The sequence below is a fragment of the Globicephala melas genome, chromosome X (genome assembly GCF_963455315.2).
Source record: "Globicephala melas chromosome X, mGloMel1.2, whole genome shotgun sequence".
Taxonomy (NCBI): Eukaryota; Metazoa; Chordata; class Mammalia; order Artiodactyla; family Delphinidae; genus Globicephala; species Globicephala melas.
In genome coordinates this window covers 108,409,089-108,431,038 of record NC_083335.1, presented here as the reverse complement: position 1 = coordinate 108,431,038, position 21,950 = coordinate 108,409,089, and the positions used below count along the sequence as shown (strand labels likewise).

The window sequence follows — 21,950 nt, the reverse complement described above, 5'->3', positions numbered from 1 at the left end:
CTGTCTTACACAGAGGAAGTACTAAAATCCCTGTTCTAGTCAAAGGATAAAACAGTGCATAAAACAGTCAGAATTCCTCTTCTTTCATATAGTTTATATTTGGAGGGAAGGCTGAGTAATAAACAAGAAATATAAGTACTTTTGGTAATGTTAAGTTCTAAGGAGAGAAATAAAGCAGGGAGGGAAAACAGGAAGTGTTGAGGACGATAAGGATAACAATTTTAGATAGGGAAGCCTGGGAAGAATTTACTAAAAAGGAAGCATTTGACTCATGATCTGAAGGAGGTAAGGGAGTAAGCCACAAGAGTATTGCTACCAAACCCAGGTTTGGCTGCTTGCTGCTCATAAGCCAATAACTCGAGAGGCAAGTGTCAGTAGAAAGGAAACGTGCTTTAATCAGAAAAGCTGGCGATCTGGGGAGAAGGTGGACACGTGTCCAGAAACCAACTCTGAAGATTCTGGTCAGCGATGACAGTTTTTAAAGGGAAAAATGGGGGTGAAGAATCTCAGTGGATCATCAAGGCAGGAGGTTGCGTTCTGCATCATTCTCCATTGGGTGCAGACTGGCTGACTCTTTCTTCACATGTTATCTTGCCTGTGTGATCTGCCTGCAGGAGTGCTAAGGGAGCTTTTGTGGGTAGAGAGCTAGTCATTTTTTAACTGCTTCATTCTTCATTCTTTCTTCTTTTTATCTAGGAAAAGAATCAACAAGTTAGACAAGGCTTGGTGTGCATTCAGGAGAACATAGGTCAGGAGTTAGTTTCAATTGCTTAGTCATCTCATTCTTATAATGAGGTTATTTTAAGGTTAGAGGTGGACAGAAATGGGCAAACAGGAAAGGGGCAAAAGAGCTGCTTTCGGTATCTGAGCAAACATTTCAGACAGAGGGAACAGCAAGGGTATAGGCCCTAAGATGGGACTCCACTCAGCATAATCTAGGAACAGCAAGTGTGGCTGGAGCAAAGTTAGTAAGGGTAGGCGCAGGAAGCAAAGGTAACAGGGGCCAGGTCATACAGGGCCTTCAGGGTCAGTGGAAGGATTTGGGCATTTATTCAGAGTGAGATGAGAAGCCATTGGAGAGTTTTCATGATCAAATCATATTTTAACAGGATCACTCTGACTCTTATGTTAAAAACAGAAGATATGAGAGCAGAGGGAGGGAGAACAGTGAGGAGATATTTTAGTGATGCAGGTGAGGGATGATGGTGGCTTAGACCAAGGTGATAGTAGTAGTAGAGATGATAAGAAAAAGTCATATTGTGAACATATTTTGAATACAGAGCTGATACAGCTTTCTGGTGGATTGACTATGGGCTATAAGAGAAAGGAAAGAGTCAAGATTGACTCTGGTATTCTGGGTGTGAGCCACTGTGGGGAGAAGTGGAATTGCCATTTACTAAGGTATAGAAGACTAGGAGAGGAGCAGATTCGGTTGATGGGTGGTGGATATCATGAGCTCAGTTTTGTACACATTAAATCTGTTGAGTTAGGCAGCCTGCAGCTCAGTCAAGAAATCCCGATTGACTATATAAATTCATAAGTAGCTAAAGCTCAGAGTTTGTAAACATTCTTAGGGAGAAAGTTCAAAGAACTTTCACCCAGCTGCTCCCTACAATAAACAGAAAGTGCTAGTGATGGTGTTAGAAAGATTTTATTGAATGATGATTCAGGAAAAAAGATAAAAATATGTTTTTTAAGAGAATGGACCTTCACAAATGTTTACAAAAGGAGTCTATTTTTGGTGGTCAGTAAGCCTTATGAGCTTATACTTTGAATTCTCTCTCTCTCTGTGTCTCTATCTCTCTGTCACACACACACACACACACACCCTACCCCAAACACAAAAAGATACAGTCATGGTCAAAAACAAGATCTAGTCTCCAAGGACTAGAAGAAAGAACAAAATTGCACACGACAATAAATGGGAACTAAAGCCATATACCTGGTAGGCTCTGAGTCCAGAAAGAGCTAGAAATGACTGGGAGTCTACTCTAATGGGGATCAGAGAACAAATGGACCACAGCTATGTCAGGAAACTGAAGATTGACTCACTGGGTGAAACCAACTGGGAAGGCAAGCAGAGCTTCCTCACCCACGAGTATAAGGAGGTTGAATAAAGATACAGCAATTGACCAGAGCGCTGACTCTTATAAGGTTATTCTTTCCTTAGTAAATGGAAATTATGGGAAATCCAGAAAACCCCTTAAAATAAAATTTGAAATAATAACAAGATGATTAAGAACACTGAATATTCAGAAGCACTAATACCAACTAGACATCCTGGATGTGTAAGATATAGTCAGTGAAATAAACACTCTATAGGTAAGATATACTTTAGACTGTTTAAAATCAGAGAGAGAATTAGGAAATTGGAAAACAGCAGAATGAATTCACCTAAAAAGCATTGCAGAAATATGAAAGATACATAGATGATAAATTGAGAGGTACCAACATAAGTCTAGAGACAAAAAGAGAGAGACTAGTAAAGAAGGCCCTTTGAAGAGACAATGCCTGAGAATTTTCAGAATTGAAGAAATAACACCTTCAAGAACAACACAATGAATGTGAAATGAGATTAATTAAAATCAGTTATAACCTAGACACATCATAGAGCAATTGCAGAATATCAGGGATAAAGAGGAAAATATTTTAAAAGCTACAGAAAGACTAAAGACAAATTATAACTAATGACAGAGTAGCTACAGATTTTTTATTTATTTATTTATATTTGGCTGTGTTAGGTCTTTGTTGCTGCGCGTGCGCTTTCTCTAGTTGCGGCGGCTGTGGGCTACTCTTCATCGCGGTGCACGGGCTTCTCATTGCAGTGGCTTCTCTTGTTGCAGAGCATGGGCTCTAGCCATGCGGACTTCATTAGTTGTGGCACGCAGGCACAGTAGCTGTGGCTCGCGGGCTCTGGAGTGCAGGCTCAGTAGCTGTGGCAAGTGGGCTTAGTTGCTCGACGGCACGTGAGAGCTTCCCAGACCAGGGTGTGAACCCGTGTCCCCCGCATTGGCAGGCAAATTCTTAACCACTGCGCCACCAGGGAAGTCCCTAGCTACAGATGTCTTAAGGGCAATGATAGATGCTAAAAGAAAATAAAGTGATATATTCAGAATGCAGAGGGAAAATTATTTTCAACTCAGAATTCTATACCCAGCTAAGGTATTATTTTATTTAAGAGTAAAGGGTTTTTATATTTTCAAACATAAAAATCTAGCAGTGTTTGCTACTCACAGACTGCTATGAAAGAACTTCTAAAAGACATACTTACTTGAGCATGAACCTGGAAGAAGGGTGATCTGAAACTAAGAAGAAAAATACAGAAATAAAATATATTACAAATTTTCTGTCTCATGAGAAAAACATTCATCATCAGTAAAGCAAAGATTCCAGGCCTCTTTCTTTTTGAACTTGGTCATAATACCTTATATGATCTATGTTATCCATTATAGTCATGTATCTGTTCTTAATGTCTTGCTCTTATTAAATATTTCATGATATCACTAGAAACTGGGAAAAATGATAACAATTAAATATCTATCACTCAGAATGAATAATTCCATCAGTTCTACTAGAAAAGACTACACAAGATTGTAAATCTGCACCTCAAGGTATTTAATCATACTTGCTGATAACATGAGGAAACCTTCACTGTCAGGATTTATTTATATGTATGAATAATGAGCAATTTCTGATACAAGTTTTTAAGGAATCTTTGAATCTGTTTCAGGGGTCCCCAAATCACCCACACGTCCAGTGATTCACTAGGACTCAGAAGCCTCAACATATAGTTGTACCCACAGCTAAGATTTTATTACAGTGATGCAGCAAGGGTATACAGCCAGATCAGTAAGGAAAAAAAGATACACATGAAATCTGGAGAAATCCATGTGCAGGTTTCCTGTGCTCTCTCCTTCTCATGACAGATCATGCAGAGTGCACACTTCCCTAGCAGCAAAAATACAGTCACATGTGGGTAGTGTCTCTGCCCAGGGGAGCCCATCGAAGACTCAAGTACCCAAGGATTTTAATGGGTTGGTTACATAGGCATCCTCTGCCTAGCAACTACTTTTCCTTTCCTGAAATGAAAGCAAGTGTTGAGTCCCCAGGTGGGCAAAATCATCTTATCGCTTAGGGAAGCTTCATGTCAGTACAGGGAACTGTTTACCAGCCAAGTTCCCATATGTCAGCTGAGGGCCAACCTTGCAAGCAGGCCTTTCTAAAATAGCAGGCTCAGGCCTGCTATATTACTCTTTTCTACACAGAGACCTATTTCCTTAATGGTAGTTTTCATTGTTTTTTCCATTACTTTCAAAAGCATATAATTCAATTAACTCTTTCATTTCAGGAAATGTCACATCACTTGGAAAAATAATGACGTCTCTCTTACGAGAATTTCATTGTAATAGTTACAATATTTTAAAAAGACAGCTAAAGCTTTGCTTCTTTGAATGATGGATAAATCTGTATTGTGTGCCTAGGAGTTCTTAGGTTCCAACAATATGTATACTGATTATACTCTGCAATCATGATGAGTATGAGAATATATTTTTATAGGGAAAGAAAAGATAATCTTGTTAAAAAAGAAAACCTGGAGAGCGTAAAATATGTTTTTGTGTAGATTTTAAAGTAGACCTTAAGGTTCTAAGAAATAACGTGCAAAAAGCATAGGAAGTACATTATATAACTCAATTCTTTTGAGCTGTCTGTTATCCATGTAGCTTCCTAAAAACAAACCACCCCCATCTTTGTCATTTTTAAAAATAATGAGCTGTAAAATTATAATGATTACTTGTGGAAACACAAAAGGAAAAAACCCAATCAGTAATTTTACAGCCAAACAATTTAGGGAAAACAGCTAAATGTAAATTAACTATACTTAAGCACACTAGCCTGAGTTATTATTTTGAAGCAAAGTGCACTCAAGAAAATTAACATAGCATGATGGGTTTTATCTTTTATGCTCTCTCTCCAAAATTGATTATGAATTTCTGTAGCCATGGATCCTGCAAAGTTTTATGCACACACACACCCCGCATATATATGTATTTATATTATTTTGACAATTGGGTGATTATTTCTGCGTTACACTGAATGTCAGCAAATTGTCTGACCCTTATCTTTAGGACTAATATCCACCCATAATATTATATTCCTAAGAATTATGTAAACCATATATAAATCATGCAAATTATTATGTAAGTAGAATGTTATTTTACAAGCAAAGATACTAAATAAGGAAGTATGTCACAGAATACGAATTTACTTTATAAAACCAAGGCCAGCAAATTTTATGTAGACAAAATCCAATTGCCCCTTACAGATATGAAGAAGGATCTGTTACCTAAAATTCGTTTTGAAGGATTATCTGTGAATTAAAATTACACATGCTATGTCTCTACCCTGTTAGCTAGCTAATCATATGAACATAATTAACCTTATTTAGACCAGTGAACAATCTAGTTTAGTAGACTGTCTGACTGGAACCAGTGACTTATAGTCATTAATTGAAAGCTAGACCAGTCATACAGTTGTGGGTTTTTCTATTAAGACATTACGCTATTCTGGTCCTTAGCGTGGAATAGACTGATAGGTGGGTTTAACTGAGATGGTTGTTAGCTAGGCGAGTATGATGCAGGAAGTATATAGCTCAAGGAAATGGTCATAACGATGTCCCATGGAAAGCAAGTAGAAGAAGAGAAATAAAGGCACAAAAGGTGGTAAAGTCAATAAATTGGATGCCTCAATGAAGATTTTCTAAAAATTGCTGGGTTGGAGGTATTATACTATGTAAAACGGAGATAATGGAGGCAGTTGTTGGAGTATGCTTAAGAGTAACAAATATAGGGTCATGGGGGTGGGTAGCTGAAGAGTGGAGAAGTAAAGAACGTTAGAGATGAGGGACTGAGAAAGCCAACATACTGACATCACCTACATGAAGGTTAGTTCCCCATAATAGAGACAGAAGTAGGTGTGAGAACAAAATATTGATTCAAGTGCTGAAATATTTAGCAACTGAGGGGGAGGGCCTAGGAGATCAGTAGCTCATGGTGGCTTATGGTATATAATGAAATTCAAAGGAACAAGTGATAGTCATATTTGCTTGACAACTTCATAAGATTTTGTGAGAATCAAATGAGATATTGCCTGAGAAAGCACTGTAAACCCCTAAGAAAGGTAGTGCTCTGCATATATGAGCCCTCAGTTTCAGCCCTGCTTTATGTCCCTATTTCTCTGCCTACAAAATAAAGACCAAGATAACATTATTCTCTCCTGCTTCATGAGAAAGTAGAAAGTTTAGCGGCATGTTATATATGAATTTGTTTTGAGTCTTTGGAAAAAGAAGGTACTTTCGCTGACCGGGGTTCAGAGTCACCGTTCAGCTTTTGAGTGTTCCCTGCAGCTTGTTGGGACTCCGATGGCACGCTGCGTATCACATAACATTCTTCCCTATCTTTGATTTCAGACATTTCAGCAGTCTTCTCTGCAGCACAAATCAAAGAAGAAAAACAAAGGTAAGAAAAGGAAATGAAACATTTAGCTGCTTAGTTTGCACTGGGATAATCACCAGCACAGTTCACCCATCCTCTCTTGCCTGAGCCCAGTGTGGTTTGGAAGAGAACAACCCCCTAGCACAAGAGCTACCAAGACCGGCTTCTCCTTCAGGTCAATTATGATACAAGGTACCTTTTGCAACACATGGTCTCAACAGGTTTTCAGACTGGGATCACGCACTTCAGATTAAATTGTATGTCACTCATGTGGGCGAAAAGGTATTACAATTTTCCATAGTTTTTTATTCTGATACAAAGAGAAAATAAGAATTTTTAAGGTTGTTAAGTATCCAGACTTATTTTTATAATCTATAGATTAACCTTCTACCTTCACACGTATACAAAATTTAAAGAGCATTTTTACCCACTATTATCTTTAGGTCCTATAGCCGGCAAGAGCAAAAGACGAATTTCTTGCAAAGATCTTGGCCGTGGTGACTGTGAGGGCTGGCTTTGGAAAAAGAAAGATGCGAAGAGTTATTTTTCACAGAAGTGGAAGAAATACTGGTTTGTCCTAAAGGATGCGTCCCTATATTGGTATATTAATGAGGAGGTAAGACAAAGCACATTTTGTTTTCTCATTCATTTTATCTTTAACCAAAAGAATCATCGTCTTGAGACTTACGTTTTAAAATCATATAATCACCTTAAGGCTAATTCAGGAGACTTCTGCTGGTTATTTTTCAGTCTGCCTTCTTAAAATGGTTGCATTGTGGGGTTCTGTAAAGGCACTTGTCTCAATTATTCTAATGTAGCAACATATTTGAAATATAGATAATGTATAGTAAAATTCTGTATATCTAATTAAAAATACCAAACTAATTCAAGCAATAGCTTACTCAAAAGGATTATACATGGAAATTTGATAAAGATTTTTAAATGTCTTGCTTTTGTTCAAAGTTTTAAAATTTTTTCTGTTTGCTTTTTTGGGAGGAAGTCCTTTAGTAAGTTAAGTAAATTAAGTTAATACCACCTGCATTTGTTTCAGTTTTTCTTAAGGAATAAATGAACTAGTAGACTAGTTTCAAAAATCTTCAAGTATTCATTTCATTTGGCCCAATAGGGACAGCAGGGGGAGGGTATATAATACATGCCAATTGTTCTTATAATTTCCTGTTTCATTTCCAGTAAACAGATTTATATCCAGAGTAATTATATAACCTGTCACATATCACAACAGATATACAGTATACCTTATTTTTTGATATTCCCTTAACTCTACATTTGCTTCCTTTGCCATAGCCATCTATCAGTTCACCTTAAGTTTTTTATTTTTTTATTTTTTTTTACATCTTTATTGGAGTATAATTGCTTTACAATGGTGTGTTAGCTTCTGCTCCACAACAAAGTGAATCAGCTATACATATACATATGTTCCCATATCTCTTCCCACCTTAAGTTTTTTAAACAAAAATTTCTATTGTTAGCTTTTTTTCTCATAAAAATGTATGTGGTTTAATGTAGTGTGCTGGCTAAAAACTTTTTGTATGCCAATCAAGTAGTGTAAAAACATAACGTCTTTATGTTTCTCTTTATTTTAGATCACTTGTAGATTGTCTGCTGAATGCTTTTCTGTCTTTCAGAGTTTAATGGGGAGATCATAACTACCCCAAAAGTATTTTAAATTGTTCAAAATTTTTAATTTTAACATTAAAGACATCAAGGGTAACATAACACAAATCAAAGAGATTTGAGACTATTGTATTTACCCTAAGATTGGAAGAAAAAAATGCTCAAATATTGAAAAATATTGGAAGTTATACTGCTCTTGCATATAACACACACATTTTAGTCACTATCATTAGCATCAAATTTTATTAAGTTTTACATATAAACATACACACACACACTAAAAGAATTGAGAACCCCTATTCTTTTTCTTTGAGATGGCAGATGGGAGTATGATGTCTCTTGAACTTGATATATAAGGAGCCATGAACTGGTACAGCACAGATCAAAGTTTGGGAGTAAAAGTCTGAGGAGTTGGCTCATGAACATGAAAGGGACAACAACATTTAAAGGGTTTAGCCAAAAATAATCTTAGCCTAGTTGTAATAACTTGCATCTGATGTAAGATTTTAGATAATTCTCCTGTCTTATATTCCCATCCCACATTGGGGGGGGGCATTTTATGGATTTCATTCAGTTTTCCAAGTGAAACATGACTTTTATGTATATATAGCATGTAAACCAAGTCAGATATTTGAAAAGCAAATTAATCTCTTCATTTGTAAAATCTTGAGTACACAAAATAATTTAATTCAGGTTTAAGAGATTTTTTTTGGAGACAGAAAAGGAATTGAATTAGTAAATGTCCCTAAATTTTATATCTGAACATTTAAAATGGTAGAAAATTGAATTGTAAATGTGGGCTACAGTTATTTTATATGTTATAAATGTGTATGTACATTCTGAGGGAAAAATTACTTATAAAACAGATTTCACTTTGAGAATTAAAAATTTTTCTATCTTTATTTTAATATAAAAAGAATTTTTAAACATTTCTGTATGTATTTTAATTTGTACTATTCTAAATGTTCAAAATATACCTTCAATTTAATGGACTATAACAGGTAAGACTGAAATTCTGATCTCTAAAATGTCTAATTTAAAGGATTAAATGAACTGATTTATTAGTATAGATATTTAAGGCATAGTTGTATAGTAGCACCAGCTTCAAACCTTTATATATAATACCCTAAACAAGAGTGTTGCCTCTTTAGGATGAAAAAGCAGAAGGATTCATCAGTCTGCCTGAATTTAAAATTGATAGAGCCAATGAATGCCGCAAGAAATAGTAAGTTGATTTTATTTGGGGCGAGGGAGAGAAAGGAAGGGTAGTTTTGTTTTTTTTTAATTTCTAGCTTTTAAATTATAGGTTGCTTGTCTAATGCTTTCAAATTGAGGTAATAAGAAAGCAGTTTTGTGGGCAGAAAATTGAATTTTTCACTCATTTCTGTCATCACGGCAGAAGCATTATATATGTGAACTCAGATTAGATCTGAGGTAATTTTTATCCATAAAAATTGTTTGGTTCTAACTTATTTCCCAATTTGAAATAAATAAATGTACTCTGTTTCCTTTTGCAGTGCATTCAAAGCCTGTCATCCTAAAATCAAAAGCTTTTATTTTGCTGCTGAGCATCTTGATGATATGAACAGGTAAAGTTACTTAAATTTCAAAATACTTAGAAAGTCAGTTAGGCTTAGATTTCTGTTTTCCACATCAATGCCTAGAGAATAATGTCACTGAAGTTTCTAGATCAGTTTAAAATAAAATGGACCCAGCCATAGCTCCATGTAGCCATACCTAATTTTAAAGAATGGCATTTTAAAAAGTCAAAATAAACTCATTGACTTTTTGTCAAGTTTACCAAAAATGTGCCAGAATCCATGTATAGGCCAAAAAAAAAATCCACTGTAGAAAAAAAACATTTTTTTAAGTCCACTTCAAGAATATGTCTTCAGATTTATTCCCAAGTGAGGAAAAAAGGATACCCACAAAAAAAGCTGACTTTTCGGGCTTCCCTGGTGGCGCAGTGGTTGAGAGTCCGCCTGCCGATGCAGGGGACACGGGTTCGTGCCCTGGTCCGGGAAGATCCCACATGCCGCGGAGCGGCTGGGCCCGTGAGCCATGGCCGCTTAGCCTGCACGTCCGGAGCCTATGCTCCGCAACGGGAGAGGCCACAACGGTGAGAGGCCCAAGTACCACAAAAAAAAAAAAAAAAAAGCTGACTTTTCCAAGTGCTGAGTATTTATGACAGAATATCCATCTCAATAACTTAGGCATAGGCATAGTTGGTGTATCTCTCTGTCACCTTTCTTCTATCACTGGACAGGATTGTGCAACCAAGTGATTAGATGGCACGTGGTTATTTGGTGGCTCTGGGAAAATCTGGATATATATTTTTTCATTATCTACAACATACTGCTTCTTGTTTCCATTTTGGCTCTTATGAGTTTGATCCTTTCTTCCTTTTTCTTTCCTTTCTCCTTTCCCTTTTCTAGATTTGTAGAAATTGGATTTAAGATTCAAAATTTTCCCCTTCACAGCTCTTCAGTAGGCAGTGCATGTTACACATATGATGTGCCAATAGTTAGGAAGACGCAGAATAGCATAGTGGTTAAGAGTATGAACTTTGGAACCAGGCTGTCCAAATTCCAGCCGTCCCACTTAGTAGCTCTGTGACCTTGGATATAGAACTTAACCTCTCTCTGTCAGGTATTAACTCTTTTTAAAAAATGGAGATAATAACCATCTCCACCCATAGAACTTTTATGAGGAGCAAATAAGAACACATAAAGGGCTTAGAACAGTACCTGCTAAATTGTAAGTGCTATATAAGTGTTTGCTTTCAATATATATTCCTTTTATATACATAGGGTTCTCACGCCATCTAACTTTCTTTGTATATCTCTAAAGAGTTAGTGTTCAAATATTTTTAAGCACAAAATTTTGGAGCTTCATAAATGTGCTTGAACACGCTAAATGGACACTTAATATGCTTTTATAAATAATCTTGTTCTTTGACACTTCAGGGTATAGGCGTGATTTTTCCAAACCAAGGATATGAATACAAGGAGAGGGCAAAGAAAGGTGTTGAGAAAACTTGATAAAATCTTTTATAATTAATAGGAGAACTGAGCCTTTCTTTTATTGAAATATAATTGATTAACAATGTTGTGTTAGTTTCTGGTGTACAGCAAAGTGATTGTTTTATATATTTTCTTTTCTTTTCCATTATGGTTTATTACAAGATATTGAATATAGTTCCCTATGCTATAGAGTAGGTCCTTGTTGTTTATCTATTTTATATATAGTAGTGTGTACCTGCTAATCCCAAACTCCTGGTTTATCCGTCCCCCCCTTCCCCTTTGGTAACCAGACGTTTGTTTTCTATGTCTGTGAGTCTGTTTCTGTCTTATAAATAAGTACATTTGTATCATATTTTAGATTCCACATATAAGTGATATCATATGGTATTTGTCTTTGTCTGACTTACTTCACTTAGTATGGTAATCTCTAGGTCCATCCAAGTTGCTGCAAATGGCATTCTTTCCTTCTTTTTTAAACTGAGTAATATTCCATTGTATATATGTACCACATCTTTTTTATCCATTTCTGTTGATGGACATTTAGGTTGCTCCCATGTCTTGACTATTGTAAATAGTGCTGCTGTGAACATTGGCGTGCATGTATCTTTTTGAATTATGGTTTTCTCCAGATATATTCCCAGGAGTGGGATTTCTGGATCATATGGTAGCTATATTTTTAGTTTTTTAAGGAATTCCATACTGTTTTCTATTGTGGCTGCACCAATCTGCATTTCCGCCAACAGTGTAGGAGGGCTCCCTTTTCTCTACACCCTCTCCAGCATTTATTGCTTATAGATGTTTTGATGATGGCCATTCCTACTGCTGTGAGGTGATACCTCATTGTAGTTTTGATTTGCATTTCTCTAATAATTAGCGATGTTGAGCATCTTTTCATGTACCTATTGGCCATCTGTATGTCTTCTATGGAGAAATGTATACTTAGGTCTTCTGCCTATTTTTTGACTAGGTTGTGGGGGTTTTTTTTGTTGTTACTGAGTTGTATGAGCTGTTTGTATATTTTGGAAATTAAACCCTTGTCAGTCACATCATTTGCAAATATTTTCTCCCATTCCTTAGGTTGTCATTTTGTTTTGTTTATGGTCTCCTTTGCTGTGCAAAAGCTTATAAGTTTGATTAGGTCCCATTTGTTTATTTTTGCTTTTATTTCTATTGCCTTAGGAGACTGACCTAAGAAAACATTGCTGGGATTTATGTCAGATAATGTTTTGCCTATGCTCTCTTCTAGGAGTTTTGTGCTGTCATATTATATTTAAGTCTTTAAGCCATTTTGAGTTTATTTTTGTGTAAGGTGTGAGGGAGTGTTCTAACCTCATTGATTTACATGCAGCTGTCCAGCTTTCCCAACACCACTTGCTGAAGAGACTGTCTTTTCCCCATTGTGTATTCTTGCCTCCTTTGTCAAAGATTAATTGAGCATAGGTGTGTGGGTTTATTTCTGGACTCTCTATTCTGTACCATTGATCCATATGTCTGTTTTTGTGCCTATACCATGCTGTTTTGATTACTGTCACTTTGTAGTGTTGTCTGAAGTCTGGGAGTGTTATGCCTCCAGCTTTGTTCTTTTTCCTCAGGAATGCTTTGGCAATTCTGGGTCTTTTATGGTTCCATATAAATTTTAGGATTATTTGTTCTAGTTCTGTGAACTGAGCCTTGTATTTGGTTTCCATAATCTTCTCTTGATTTGCATGTTACCATTCTTGAAATTTCACAGTAGCCAATCAGAATTTGAAGAGCTTATTCTCAAAATGAAAATGTTTGTGTACTTGTTGGGGAGGGGTGGTACTCTATTTTGTGTTTTAACTATTTTATACTTCTACTGTTGTTGTTACTCACTATCCATTTTACCACAATTGACCTCAATGCCCTTAGGATAAATATGAAGGATTTACATCATAACCAAACAGAAAATAAGTGGTATATATAATCATGTCCTCTCCTACAAGATAGATCCACTAGAACACAGTTACTTCCATCCAGGAATTAACATAAATTAATCTTTCGTGATACTTGCTAATCAGGGTCTTTTTAGGTTTAGAAAATAGCCTGTTCAAAAATGCATTTTTATGAACTATAAAACCATTCTTGATCTCCATTCTCTACCCTGTGTTAGCAATAACTCAGAAGTGTATGATGTCACTAACTCTTCCCTAATACTCCTGTGGATGTATCTGGTTCAGGATATCAGAGAAGAAGCTAAACCAAACCCATATGTTTCATTTTGTTGCCTTTTCTAAGCAATGGGTCAAAGAAAAAAATAAATAAATCTGATCAAATATGTCATCTCCACATGGTACATTTAAGAGTGCTGTTTTATGTAAGCCTTGCCGTGGTGTACTACAACCTTCAGAATTAAATTGTCCTGAAATACTGAGTCTTTCTTTAAAATTTAAGTATAGTGGACTTTTATTGTTTTGCCCTGCTTTTTATTTTTTGAATAAGCATATTCCTAATGTCTGCTTTCAATAGGCAAGTTTATTAAAAATTACTTGTCAATAGGACGGAGGAGAGTCAGTGCTGGCAATATTCACAGAGGATTGGTGTTGGGGAGAGACAGCCTCCAACAACTTTATTTAATAAGCTGATTGTTACATAGCAGCAAGATGATGTGGGTGTTGGTTCATTCTATGTGTAGTCCTTTGAAGGCATGTACCTAAGCCTTCAAGAGATGATATAGTTATAAATAATTATAATTATATTATAATAATTATAAATAAGTGCCTTACCTGGTTATTTCATAATTTCTAAAATATTATCATATATATTTTTAAAATGGAGTGCTAGTTTTGACAGGACCTAGTAACTGGAATGAAAAAGCAATCCTTAGATTTAATTTTCTTCTGTAAAATCCGCATGTGTGTATACACATACATACGCACATGCATACATATACCCAAATACATATAACTTAGAATATTAAAATCTCACCATCTATTTTTTGAGTAGCTTTAAGTTTGATTGTGAGGTAATCTTCAAAAACACTTTTGAGCACCCTACCACCAATCCATCTGTTCCATCCTCAGAAATGAGCATTGAAACATTAAAAAAAACTTTTTTGCCAGCCTGTGTGAAATCTGTGGGAAGAAAACAAAACATCATGTTTCTCAAGTATTCTGAGACTTATTTACTGAATTCACTTGGCCTATGTATTCCTTTTCACGTCAGCACATATGTCCTTATAATTGTCAGGACTCACCAGTTTCTGTTTAGTGTGATTATCTTACATTTCTTCCCCAGTTCTTACTCTGGTTTCCCTCTCAGTACGTTATTCTGTGTCAGCTGTTGACAGCTTCATTGGAACATTCACCATAGGCCCAATCCTCTTATCCTTAAATATTGTCTGTCTCCCTCACTGAAGATACAGGCATCATGAAAACAGATACTTTGTTTCATTTATCTTTCTCTATCCTCAGTGCCTAGAACAGTACCTGGCACACATTAATATTTCTTAACTCAATTAATGCATATATATCTGCTGTTCATAATAGCATATAAACACCAAACCATAACTGCAGCAAGTGTTTGGATAAGCATCTTCTAACTGAGGCCTAAGGACAACTTTATCCAAGACAGCAACAACAGTTGTGTTGCATTCAGCCTTTTGTGTCTATACATACAAGTTTACGCATACACTTTGTAAAGAGTTTTTATTGGGGACAGAATTTTTCTTCCTAAAAGTAGTTTAATTTTTTAATTGTCTTGTGGAATTTAGGAATCCTGGAGCTCATCAAAGGCAGAAATTATGTCTTATTCATTTTTGGACCCACAAAACGTAGCTCATTGTTCAGCATACAACAGGCATTTAATAAACGTTGTTGAGCTGAAAAATTAAGAAGCCTCTTTTTAGTTTCCTTATTCATCTCATGAAGACCTCACTGCTCTTTAGACTTCTGATAAAATGAAATTTCAGTGATATATTAAAAAGTATTAAATATGAAGTACTGAATTAAAATTCATTAACAAATATTCCTCTAGTGGTATCAACATCATTTCCACCCAAAAAGCACCAAGCCAGTCTTTCCTAAGAGTGCTAAGATTCACCTTGTAGTACAAATTCAACCCCTTTCTTACTACAAATGACCTATAGGCTAGATTTTAATTTTGACCTTTTACTAATGATTGGAGTCATTTTTAAAAGGTTATTTGTCATGAAGTTAACTTCTTGGCTGACAGTTTATAATTTTCTGGATCGTGTGTATATATCATGCTGCTAAATTCATTTGATCCATTTTTTTTCCATTTCTGCTCCAGTCCCTTCTTTACTTCCCATAGTTGAGGTGATCATTACATTGTAGGCTTTGTCAAAATAAAGTTGTGCTTTAAGTGACTTATTCTTAAAATTAAAGCTTAAATTTCCATGGATGTGATTTTGTCCATTAGAGAAACAACTTTCCTCCCTCCCTTTTCAAGATACTCTAAGTATCTGATGCACAGTTAACACCACTTGGCATAAATGACGAAATATATGAGTCACTTCAAAGAAAGTCATCTTCCACTTGACAGGGGAGATAATCTCCTAGGAGAAAAGCTTCTCAAACACAGTTTTTTTCCTAAAAACGTGTTTCAATCAGATTATTCCACAATTTAATGATGTTAACTATACTAGTGATTCCAAACTTACTCAAGCTAGTTTGGAAGGTTGATTCTTCCTTACTTTCTTATTTGGGAAGATATATGGATCATAGCTCAGGATTGACCAGTGGAAAACTGTCAGGTTAGTTTAAAGATTTTGTGATTTGATAATCTGATGCAGTGTAAACAGTTTCCAGAATAATGAACACAGGGAGAGACCTGGTGGGACAAAAGACAGAGATTGAAATAGTGCTTTGCTTCAGGCAGTTCCCTACATTGGCAATAGCAACTCTTCTGAAAGAGGAAAGAACTAAGATTTATTTTGAAATTACTATTGTTCATGGAAATAAATTTTCAAGATCTAAACAGAGGTTAAAATTGTATATGCTCGTTTTGTGTTTGGAAAAACCTAATACCCTTGTATTTAGAGACAAATTTCCAAAGTATACTACTACTGAGCTGTGTTTCCCTTTGGATCATTAAACTTAAAGGAGATTCATCAAAACTAATATTTCATGGTAAAACATATTTTGACAGGCAAGGTCTGTAATTTTTTCCCTTCTCAGGACAAATTATATCTGATATTGTTTAAATATCTCTAAAGGAGCATTTGTTCTGAAGAAACGGAACAGCAAAAATATTTGCAGTGCTTTTACATTTAGAGCAACAGAATTAATAGGGCTTTGGTCATCTCAAAACCCTTTATGTTGCAGATGTTAACAGGTTTGCCCAAGACTTTTCTAGTGAAATAGCATCTTTAGTGTGGGAGCAGTTTGTACTACAGCAAATTATAGCTCATTGAAGACTCCATGTGTTAAGAGTAGCAAAAAGCACACCCTTTATCTGGGATTATTCCATATATTCTTATACATTTTAAAATAACTATTCCCAAGAAAATAGTTAAGTATAAAAAAAATCAGTTGCAATGTTACTGACTTTAATATTTGTTTCTTCAGGTGGCTTAACAGAATTAATATGCTGACTGCGGGATATGCAGAAAGAGAGAGGATTAAGCAAGAACAAGGTAAAGGAATACTTTTTTTTTTTACTATTGTGTTACACTTCTTTTTTCTTGCTGTTTTCCTATACAGTGATTCACTGCTATCACTTGAGAGAAAATGCATATGTCAGTCTGTGGTTATTTCTCTTCTGTTCACTTTGAATCCAAACCATAGCATCTTATGGGTAAGGTTTAGTAAATTAAACAGGAAATAAACTCCAATTTTTGGAGCAGCTAATGTGGAGTTCATTCCTGTTTGTTGCCATCTTCTTTAGTCTACTTCCTATGGAGGAAAAAAATTTTAAAAGCCTAGGGTGGGAGGGAGGGAGATGCAAGAGAGAAGAGATGGGGGGATATATGTATATGTATAGCTGATTCACTTTGTTATAAAGCAGAAACTAACACACCACTGTAAAGCAATTATACTCCAATAAAGATGTTAAAAAAAAATTAAAAAGCCTAGAATTTGGTCCTTTATATTGACCCAAGTCAAGGTCCTTGGTGGTGAGTTGTTTTTTCTACTTAGTGGTTTCACAGACATTTAAGTGCTTTTATGCAAAGAGCTCAGATGAATGATCCCTTCTTCCATAGATTATCTCATTTGCTTGTGTTCTTCAGTTCTGTTACTTTGTTAGCTCTGTGATCTTATGGAACTTGCCTTAGTATTGACCTCACATTTATGAAATACAGTATCCTGATGCAAAATTGAAATCTTAACAAAAGTTGTGGTCACTATTCGAAAAGTAGCTTCAGGGTTTCCCTGGTGGCCCAGAGTATTAAGAATCCGCCTGCCAATGCAGGAGACACGGGTTCGAGCCCTGATCCAGGAAGATCCCACATGCCGCGGAGCAACTAAGCCCGTGTGCCACAACTACTGAGCCTGCTCTCTAGAGCCTTCGAGCCACAGCTCCTGAGCCCGCGCCCCTACAGCCCAGTGCTCCACAACAAGAGAAGCCACCACAGTGAGAAGCCCGCGCACTGCAACAAATAGTAGCCCCCGCTCACCGCAACTAGAGAAAGCCTGTGCGCAGCAACGGAGACCCAACGCAGCCATAAATAAATAAATACATTTATTTTAAAATAAAAGTAGCTTCACATTTCCCAAAGAATGTTTGCTATACCTCCCTTGGAAGCATAAATAGTTCTTTGAAAACTTTTGAGACATCCTGAAGTTAAAAGGATTCCACACATTGATACACATATTTCTAGTTGTGTCTCCAGTGGACATAGCCTGTTGGTCGACATGAAGATTCTGAAAACCTACTGTTTCGTCACGGAGAAAGCTTTTTAAATATCTCAGAACTAACGGTTAGAGAGATGTAAAGAAGATAACCAGATCCCAAAACCAATCTTTCAGCAAATATTTAGGTCAGGGGTCAGCAAACTTTCTGTAAAGATCCAAATAGTAAATATTTTAGACTTTGCAGGCCTTAAGGTTTCTGTTGAAACTATTCAACTCTGCTGTAGACACATGAAGGGGAGTGGCTGTACTTCAATAAAGCTTTATTTATGGACACTGAGATTGAATTTCATAACATTTTTCACATTTTGAAAAATATTCTTCTTTTGATATTTTTTATCCACTTAAAATGTAAAAACCATTCTTGATCCACAGGCTGTATAAAAACAGGCAAAGAGCCTCATTTGGCCTGCAGGCCACAGTTTATCAACCCCTGGCTTAGAGCCATGGGGTGAGAGAATGGGGGTGACTAGAGCAGTGAAGGGTGAGGAGATAGGGCAGGAAGATTTCCAAGAAATAGCAAAATATGGTTACTGCCAATGGGAATTCAGCATCTTATTGAGACTCTAAAAAATTCACACTTGAAACTGCCTAAGAAAAATTAAAGAGCAACATAAAGTAAATGAGTACTAATTTTTGCACCACATGCAACTGATTTAAAAAATTGCTAAGTGGCTGCAAAATTTTTTTTAAAACCTGAGAAGGAGTCAGGATTAATGAGGAAATACTTGGAGAAAGCAATCAGTGAGCCTCATATAAAGTTAGCGGTGAAGAGGCAGAGAAGATATTTTATTAAATATTAAAGTGTTTCTGAATAAGGCCTTCAGCTAACACTCTAATTGCATTAAGGTGAAATAAGCACCCATCCTGCCTGAAATTACATTGAATTCTAGTAGAAAAGATACTCTTAGTACAATATGGAAAGTGAAACATGGGAAAGTACAAAGCAAATTCCATGGGAATGAGGCTAGAGATTCCTTCTAGGAGGGAAATTGGAAAAAAATATTATGTGGACTCATTATCTGAACTGGTTGTCGCAGGATGAGAAGTAATAAAATAAAACATTCCTGGGAGTGGAAGCAGCATGAGTACTTCCACAAATAACATGGAAACCATCTCTATCAAATCACTGTGCACAGGCAAATCCCAGCCAGGACTATGAAGTGTCAGGCCAGTTATTGTCACATTTCTTCATTGTTAAAAGTTTATTCCCCACTTTCATACTTCTACTTAATTTATAGGCCTACAATTATAGTAAGAGAGGTAAATACACAAACACACACACACACACACACACACACCAGCCTTCCTTTTCAAATTACTTTATAAAGCATGAAAACTGTTCTTTAAAAGTGCATATAGATTTCTCAGTTTTTTAAGATGCAAGAATTAGAAGTGTGGGCAATGTGCCAATAGGAGAATGAATCTTGAGAAAAGTCAATTTGCATGAATAAGGAACGTTGGATTTTCAGGCTTCCGTATTTTATCACTCGGCATTTCTTTGAAGCTGAGCATGGCCTTGATTTTAGTGGATTTCCTTTGTACTTGTCATTATATAACCAAATTTCATTATGGATGAAAGAACTGGTAAGTCATATTGCACATGCACGTTCCAAAAAATACTCATTCCATGGATTCATGCTGCCATAGTCTGTCATGTGAGTATTTATTTTAGTGCCTACTGGAATGTGGTAGACAATCATAGGTAGAAGCTAATAGTTACAGTTCAGGTCTCTACAGCCAGAATCTCTGAAATAATTTAGATTTCCACCTAGAGTATACATTCATCAGGTACTCTAACGTAGGTCAGAAACATATTAGACTTCCTACCTTATGCAGGATTAGGTCTTACGTATTCTGTATAGACAACTACTGGATGCACGTGTCTATTCCACACTTCTATAGAATTGTTTGACATGTAAGTACCATTCTCAGTAGGGAAGTTTAAACTTGATACAAAATATAGCTCTTTGAGAATTGGGAATATTTCAGAAAGATGCAAAGGAATAACTGCCAAACACTGTTTCTATTTAAATACTCAGTACAGCTTGGAAGTGACTCTTTCATTGACTTACATAAAAGTTTAGTGAATCGCTGTCTTTAACTACAGAAGTATAAAGGATATGGGGTTCTTTTTCATTATGCATTGTTTTACTTAGAGAAAACAGGGTTACAGTAAATTCTGCCAAGATCATAATTTAGCTAATTGTCTGCTAATCATTTTTCTATGTTTTTCCAGCTTCAAATCAGACATTCATGACACATTATTTTCAGTCACACACAAGGTCTTTGTAAAGCTTTAATTACATAAAAGTGAATGAAATACATTGTATTTCTTTGATAGTTCTAGATGAAAAAGTCAATTTCTTTCAAATTATCCTTTTGTATCAACATGAGAAGTAAAGTGGAAATTTTCCTCTTCTATTGATGGCACTGTTTATTCATGATTAGTTATTTGTAAAATTGAATATCACTGCAAGAGACATTAAAAGTATCCATTTATTTTGTGCTAAATAGAGAGCTAAGAAAAATAAATTAATTTGCTCTTAGAATGAAAATCAGACTGGTTTCAGCCTCTGGGAAGCAGTGTGCCTGTAATTTTCCACACAAAACCAAAATGCCTAAATTTTCTGTGTAGCCTCTTCCCTGGCATTGCTCTCTCAAAGACACACGGGTTAGTGTGTGAAATGAAGTTAATTTGCAAAGTGGTATTTCAGCCTTTTCTTAGGCAACCCAAGAAAACTTTGGTTTGATGGTGTTTTTCTTTAATAAACCAAGAATTACATCAAATAAAGGATTAGAATTCTTCCTAATTTAGCGGGGGTTGTGGGGGGCTGGGGAGGAGAGAGAGAATCTCCTAAATCTGTCACTTGTAATAATAGCTATAGAGATCTTGATAAAATGGTGATCATCTCCCTCTCAGTGTGCTGCCAGGACCCCTTGAGGAACTAATTCCTTGAGACCCAAGGTCTCAGTGCAAAGTTGAAGGGGGAACTCAGCACAGGTGCCATAGTTTCTGGAAGTAGTGGGAAGGGTAAGAGCAGAGTGATCTTCACAAGCCTACTGCTTAGGAGCAGGGTGAGGGGGTGCTTAGTACCTCCACCTCCAGCAATAATTTCTCAGTAGTATTTCAAGCTCCCACAAAACTACCCAACTGAGACCCCAGAGCTCCAGAATTCACTTTTCATTGCTGGAACTTGCTACAAGAAAAAACTAATGTCTAAGAAGATGAACACTAGGCATTTATCTCCTGTGTGATCTGGGTCAGACTGTCCTGGCATGCTACCTACAAATCCACCCTATATTAGGGACCTTAATATTTATTGAGTGCTTTCAAGATGCAAGGCGCTTGAATATACGTTACCTTAGTAGCCCACTCACACAACTCTGAAAGGTGGTTATTATTAGCCCCCTTTTACAGATGATAAAACAGACTCAAAGAGATTAAGTAACTATCACAAGAGCACAGAAATGGTAATTGGTACAGCCAAGCACTGAACCTACATCTGCGCGAGTATATAGTTCATGCTTTTCCCACCAGTGTTTACTGGGTCCATTTCTGGGCAACTACATCAATTCATATTTGAGGGGAGACTTCGTATGCTGCCCATCACTGGTGTGACCCAGTGTAAAAACCAGATCTCAAATTTAGGTTAACTAGTGTTTGCTTATCCTTTACTCAAAGGGAATAATTAAAGTAGGAATTGGATTTTCAGAGACCTTGTATTCTGAGGCCTGAATATAATAATCTCCATTGCTAAAGAATTTTGAGCAGCAGGAGGAGGGGGACTTGAAGGATCATGAATATATGTCACATTAAATTCTCCCACTAAGTCGTACAAAGAGTCCCAGTGACTTGGCCCTTCGAGGCTTAGAGCAAGGCAATTTCTTAGTTCAAACCGCAGTTGTACTACTTTCTATTTGGCATATTATAATAAGTACTCAGTAAATATTAGCTGTACTTATTAATC

General features: G+C 36.2%; 1 protein-coding gene across 6 annotated transcripts in view; it reads left to right on the top strand.

The window, feature by feature from the left end:
• CNKSR2 (connector enhancer of kinase suppressor of Ras 2) overlaps positions 1-21,950 on the top strand; it is a 257,886-nt gene that overhangs the window by 189,188 nt on the left and 46,748 nt on the right. For all 6 annotated transcript variants that reach the window (XM_030843703.2, XM_070044647.1, XM_030843702.2 and 3 more), the window contains 5 exons: positions 6,467-6,515; positions 6,935-7,107; positions 9,278-9,351; positions 9,644-9,715; positions 16,696-16,763. In XM_030843703.2, coding sequence (XP_030699563.1) covers positions 6,467-6,515; positions 6,935-7,107; positions 9,278-9,351; positions 9,644-9,715; positions 16,696-16,763 — 436 coding nt within the window. The remainder of the gene's footprint in view (positions 1-6,466; positions 6,516-6,934; positions 7,108-9,277; positions 9,352-9,643; positions 9,716-16,695; positions 16,764-21,950) is intronic.